Genomic DNA, 6,969 nt, shown 5'->3' with positions numbered 1-6,969 from the left:
CTGGCAAGTGACCTTAAATTATTAAAGGAATATCTAACTCGTAAAGCAAAAAATGCAAAGGAAGATTTATTAAAAGAGAATAAAAATAAAAGTCACTATATAACTCTCCTAAAATGTGTTTATTGTAAAATTTTGCTTTTAAATAGATGAAGACCTGGAGAGCTGCAAAGGTTACCACTGTACTTATATGAAAAAGCGGAAGCGCCTACTAATAAATATGAAGAATTTGATTTAGTTGTTTCACCCTGTAAGAAAATTTAAATGCAGCGATTTAAAAGAATCGTAATACGAGGAAAATGGGGTAAAGGTGTACCAGTACTGTTCAGTTGTGACGTGCAAGAACAAATAGAAACATTGCTTAAGTTTCGTGATAATTTCGTAGGTTCTAAAAATTGTTATCTGTTTGGTAATCCAGGAACAATCAAACCAATAGCGGGCTATAAAGTTTTAAAACAATTTGCTAGTGAGTGTGGAGCTAAAAATAGTAATGCACTATCGGCAACCAGACTAAGAAAACATTTGGCTACATTGTCACAAATTTTTTCTATGACTGATCAAGATGTAGAACAATTGTCAACTTTCATGGGACACACTCCCGGAACACATAGGGGTTCTTATAGACTACCTGATGACGTTTATCAAACCTCAAAGATTACAAAACTTCTTTTATTAATGGAGCAAGGTTTAGCAGCAGAGCACAAAGGTAAAAGTTTAAATGAAATCAAGATAGATTTAGAAGACGATCTCCTAGCAGCAGAAAATGTAGAAGATCACGAAGATAATATGGAAATGATAGTTTCTGCTGACGTACCTAAAGAAGGCGAACATAAATCGAAGCAACAGAAACAAAAAAGAGTTTTAATTAAATGGACGGAGGAACAAAAACAGGTTGTCCTTTCATTTTTTAAGGATCATATAAAGAAAAAAAGACCACCCAAAAGGATAGAAGTGGAACAACTCAAAGAAAAACATCAACAGCTACTTAGCAATAAGAATTGGCTAAAAATTAAAGTGTTTATACAGAACACTTCCTCTCAAAAATAAAATGAAGCATTATGTATTTAGACTATATGTAAGTACTTGAGAAAAAATATAAGTTTTTAATGCACTATATGTTTATAAATAAATTGTTTATTTTTGCAATTTGTCTTTTTTCTGCGAACTTTAATATTTAATAGAAATAAAAAAAGAAAACAGTTATTAATGTATTAAGGCAGCAAAGAGAGAGTTTTTATCATGAATGTGAAATGTAATAAAACAAATATTTAATAAGAAGATATGGGCCGAGATGCATGTTAGTTGTTTTAAATGACAAAATTGAAAAAAAGATTTAGGTTAATGTTGAAAAAAAATAGAAACTGTTCAACTGTCACCTAGTGGCTAGTGTAGTATTGTTGCCAAGGTCTAAACTATGTTTTATACTTACTTAATCCTAAGCCTTTTTACGTTTGATGTACGATGGATGGAGTTGAGATCTATTTCCTTGCCTCCATTGTTTCCTATCGTGTATTAAATTTCCAAATTTCTCCCATGCCATTCCATTCGTTGCAGCTTCTTTTCTGATTCCGTCTATCCCTCTTGCTCTTGATCTTTCTTTCTTATCTTTCCCATGCATTTGTTTCCAGTCTTTCTCATTTTTTCATTTATTTCTCTATCCAATTAAGCGTTTTCGTCTATGATTGATCCCAGATATTTGTTTCCCATCCAATCTTATTTTATTTGCTTTTTTCGTACTAGCAATAATCAGAGTTTTTGGTTTTGTAGTGTCAATTTTCATATTCCTTGATGTTTGCCAACAATGCCATGTCATCTGCAAACATTAGTTCAGTCAGTTGTGTTTGTTTTCGTCTAGATATTCAATTTTTTATTTCCTCATTCAATACTAGTGAAAATAGTAGATTAATACACAGCCCTGCTTGACTTCTTGCCTTATAATAAATTCCTTAGGTTTTTACGATATTGGCATTAATTTTGTACAATACATTTATTTTAATACTTTTGCTGAATTTTTGTCTACTCCTCTTTTCATATGTCTTCTCTTCGTATTCTGTCAAATGCATTCTCCAGATCTACGAAACATATGTGTTTGTCGTTATTCTTGATAACTAGTTTGTCACTCGCTTCTCTGATAGAGTATATGAGGTCTTCTGTGCTTTGATTCTGTTTGAATCTACATTGCCTATCTTACAGCTAGAACACTTAACAGGGCAGTAGTAGAATATTGGTGGTATTATGGCTGTTTCCTGCCTATTGGTACTTTTGTCTTTTTCATTATTTTTCATTATTTCATAGATTAATTCAGCTATTCTAAAATTTCTAAATGTCCTTTTCTTCCTGCGTATTTTATCACATCCGCAGTGATGTTATCTTTAGGTACCTGATAATTATGTTGCCCAAAGACTAAAGAAGAATGTAGCAACCTTTAAAAGGGAACCTATTAGAAAGTGGTTGGAAAACTACAGATTCGAAGCGACAGAAAAGATGCTCATTGATGCGGACGTACAGACTGAACCATGCGCGGTCCACACGACGCACAGTGTACGATTTGACTAATCTAGGTGGACAAAACTCTGAAACTCTCTTAAGTGATTCTAAATTACATTTTATGATAAAATCATAGTTAATTGTGGTAAATAAAAGGCATGACCAAATTTTAAATAGTTTTTATTGTTTTAATAGAAATTTTATATCTCTATCATGTCTAGAAAATTGTTTTAGTGGAAGTTTTCGCAACAACGATATATATGGATCAGATGATATTAATAAATATTTAATTAAGTCATAATTGCTTCGCTGTCTTGAAATTTTCATTGTATGTCCCAGTCTGACTCTTCTTATTTCTTTATTTTTAGCCTCGGATGCTTCTTCAGACATTTGCCCTACCGGTATTAGTGAATTTTTGATTATGTCTGCTCCATGTACCAATATTTTGTGAACAGTCACAGGCATGTTATACCATGGGTACAAACTTAAATATAGTTTCCTAGTCTTTATACAGTAGTTCTGAAATTTAACAGAGTCAATCTCATAGCCAGACGCAACAGCTGCAAGAATCGTCCCAAAATTGTGAATGAGCCCTTCATTAAGGTTGATGATGCGTGCTGTGGTCGTATAATTATAAAAAAATGCTCTTGCGGTATTCCCATCGTTACTGGTACCAAATCCTGGTTTTACTTTGTCGATAATGAGACCCACTTCTTTAAATTTTTTCTTGATTTCGTCTTTCCTTGTTTTAAACATTTCTTTTTTATTGTCTCCTCTTACTTGCCACTCACAAAAATCTTGACGATAACTAATATTTAAAAGGCATTCCATCGTACGAATGTAAGCATGTAAGCTAGATATTCCAAACTGGTACATATTATCGTCTGGCTCTTTCGTTATTAATGCTGTATTCATTTCTTTAGATGTTGCCTTACAGATAAAACACCTTTGAGTTGATCTATTATCACTTAACACATTACACACTTTACCATCAATCATTGTCAGAATCATTTGATGCGTGACCGAGATGGTAACGCCTCGGACTTCTATAAGAGTTGGAACTAACTCTTGAATTTGACTTTCAATCGCTCTACATTCATCTTTTATCAGTGCTTCGCTTTCTTTCTTATAAATAAATTTGAGTACTCTACAGAATCTTGGTGATGATGGCCGAGGATTTTGCCATATGGTCTCTTGTAGATTGTTTACGAGTTTTATTGGAACTAATGAGATTATAAACATATATTCATCTGTGCTCTCTGGATCCTCAAACGGTTGCTTATATAAACTATGTCCTGATGAACCATCACACCCCCACTTATATATTAAAGAATAATTTTGCATGTTGGTGTCTAACCTTTCTCCTAGAATGTTCTTACATATTCTCTGTGCGGTATGATTAAGTAGAGCATCCAGTCTTACTTCCGCCGATATATCAGTCACTGTAATATTTTCAACTCGAGGATAACACTGCTCTTTTACCTTTGCTACGTAATCATAACATGGATACGCATTAAAACCTCTTTCTTTTGCCTCTTGTTGTACATTCTTATAAGATTGGACAGTAAAATTGTTTGCTATAAAAAAGGCCAAAGCTTCTTCAGGTGTATAGGGTCTTTGTTTCATTTGGACATCTAAATTTTTTCTTGCTTTCTTATATGTGGAAGCACGTTTTGGTGAGGCTGACGATACTTCTTCCATCAACATAGCAGCATTACGTTTGCCACTCGCTCGGACACTTAATTGTGCAGCAAACGATAATTGGTCTTTACTGTAGTCGCTAAGTAAATGTTGAATTTTCCTCTTTTTTGTCTTTTTGGAGCTATCCATAAAAGTTTTTTGAGGTCTACCACCACTAGTACTTGGTTTTGGAGATTGATTTGCTAATATCAGCATATCGAAAGTTAAATCATTATTTAACCATTGTTCGTATTCACTTAAAAACAAGTCCAGTCGTCTTTGCTTCTGAACCCATTTGACTCGAATTTTTTCGCATTCATTTTTTAAGAACACCTTTAACTGCTTCTCTTGTTCTTGATCAATATCCAGATCATCAAAACTCATCTTCACAAAGTTGATTACTGCATTTAATCGACCATTAGCCGGTATAGAACGCCAAAATTCAAATAATAATTTCCGCTTCATTTGGGCACCTGTAAACACAAACATAAAATATGTTAAAAAACGCAAGAAATATTAATTATACAATGTATTATGAAAGTGTACATAGGCGCCCATACCTATGAGCAGGGGAGACCATGGACCCCTTCTAGCTTTTCGGATGCTTTAAACTATATGGTTATCCAAAGTTTACAAAATATAATGTGAAACATCTTTACGTGTAGCCCCCTCTTAAATTTTTAATATGGGCGCCCGTGAACGTGTACGAAATAGAAAGTAGTTTAAGACAATAAGTACATACAGCTTTACTACACTTGACAACATAGCATATCTAAATAAAAGATACGTATGGCAAATGAATAAATAATTTTGATGACCTATTTTGTATTGAGTATTAAGACAAGTATAGTATTTAAAAATACATATCTGTTTATATTTTATTTACTAAATATGTTAAAAATCGCAAAAAATCGCAAAAAACAGTAATTATATTATGAAAGTGTACTAAATAGAGAGTACTTTAAGATCATACCTACAGCTTTACTACACTTGACAACATAATATATATCTAAATGAATGTTACGTATGACAAATGAATAAAAAAAATTGATGACCTATTTTGTATTGGGTATTATATATTTTCAAATGCATATTTGTTTATATCTGGTTCATTAAGTAAATGCATAATTACCTGTAGATGTCGAATCCATCATAAAAAAGCACTTAAAATTGCACTGAAAACCAAGACACGTGTACACAAGTTAGCGTTAACGGTCATACTGAGCGGCCGATCGTCTACCTGAAAAAGGTGCAGGTAGTTTCGGCCATTGTTTCTAAAAGATCTGCAATCTGCTGGGGTCTTTGTTTTGTATCATCAGTTAAAGTATGTATTTAAAAGTGAAATGGAAGTGATTAAACGTAGTTTTAACAATAAAATTTAAATACCTTTTGTCAAATCGTACACTGTGCGACGTGTCAAATGACTAGCAAAATAATACAGACAGACCCAAGCCTGGCTGAGGCGATCACTACAAGTAAACCCCTAACCGTTGAGATTTCAACGCAGACTGACACTTGGCATGGACCGGGGGTCAAGTTTTGAAATCAATAGATCATATAGATTCTCCCGAAACGTGGAATAAATATAAAGACTGGGAATGGCCAGAGAGCCTTTTCAAGAGATCCACTGTCGTAGTCGGAAACCCTGTTAATGCCCCAGATACCCTCACTAAGGTGGTCCTGGTTGAGCCCTCCGATCCAAAGATGGAGAGGAGTGTTCAACGTTTATATAGAGATCGGTACCCTGAACTAGTGCAACTGGACGAAGATTTTGACGTCCTCGAAATTAGGACTTCCTTCCGGTCCAAGGTCTCAGCGGACTCGGTCAGGAAGGTAATCAAGGTTAAGAACGCGGCAGATGAACAGACACTCTGGGACAAGATGGTCCAAATTAAGGATGAGACAGGTAATGCAGGCAAAGTGGCGCTCCATCATGTGAGCTTTCTTTCGGTCCAAGACCTGAGAAAGATGTGTGAGTGCATCTTCCAACATACAAACACAACAGCGTACATTTATACCACTGCTACATCTATTAGTCGGCCTACATACGGCATGATTGTATCTAAAAAGGACACAACATATAAAGATCTTCTTACCACAGTCAAGACTGCTGTGAAAGTGGCGGGTGCCACAGACGTCATCCGTACCCTTAGGAGCACAAAGGATGGAAAACTGCTCATCACCATGGATGAGGACCAGGGTGCTCTGAAGCAAATTAAAGCTGCTCTAACGGACAAAAATAAGGGCATGACAACCCTGCAGCTGGGTTTGGAGAGGCTGGTGACTATCCATGTCAAGGGAATGGAGCTAGACACCACAGAAGATCAGCTAAAAGAAGCTATTATGGCGCAGTCTGGTTCATGGGATGAATCCTGGAAGGTCTCAGAAATGAGACGTTTCAGAGGCGATACGCAGGCAGCTTCAGTAATTTTGTCCAAGACAGCCGCGGAGATTCTCCTCCAGGGACAGTACCTGCGAGTTGGCATGGTACGCTGCAAATTGGAAAAACGGCTGAGGGTGCCTAGATGTCCCAGGTGTTGGTCCTTCGATCACACCCAAGATAACTGTAACGGACCGGACAGGAGTGGGTCCTGTTTTAACTGCGGTAAAACGGGACATGAATCTAAATCATGTCAGTCGACGGCTAGTTGCGTCCTTTGTGATGCACCTCACAGATGTGGCACCACGAACTGCCCTAAGTTCAGGACTGCACTTCAAACAGTTCGGAATTCTGAGAAGAATCAAGTCCAAGCACCACGAGCGGTGGAGCAATCGCCGGGCCCAGTTACGGAAGCCCCCTAGTTC

At 36.0% G+C, this 6,969-nt stretch overlaps 1 protein-coding gene across 1 annotated transcript; it reads right to left on the bottom strand.

Annotated features, from left to right (window-relative positions):
* Window positions 1-2,664: 2,664 nt before the first annotated feature.
* LOC140432044 (uncharacterized) lies at window positions 2,665-5,549 on the bottom strand. Its single transcript, XM_072519896.1, has 2 exons — window positions 5,297-5,549; window positions 2,665-4,637 (listed from the first exon to the last, which is right to left on the bottom strand). The coding sequence occupies exons 1-2, from the start codon at window positions 5,316-5,318 to the stop codon at window positions 2,665-2,667; spliced, it is 1,995 nt and encodes a 664-aa protein (XP_072375997.1). The 5' UTR covers window positions 5,319-5,549.
* Window positions 5,550-6,969: the final 1,420 nt, after the last annotated feature.

The sequence above is a fragment of the Diabrotica undecimpunctata genome, unplaced genomic scaffold (assembly GCF_040954645.1).
Source record: "Diabrotica undecimpunctata isolate CICGRU unplaced genomic scaffold, icDiaUnde3 ctg00002644.1, whole genome shotgun sequence".
Classification (NCBI taxonomy): Eukaryota; Metazoa; Arthropoda; class Insecta; order Coleoptera; family Chrysomelidae; genus Diabrotica; species Diabrotica undecimpunctata.
This window is presented reverse-complemented; position numbering and strand designations above follow the sequence as displayed.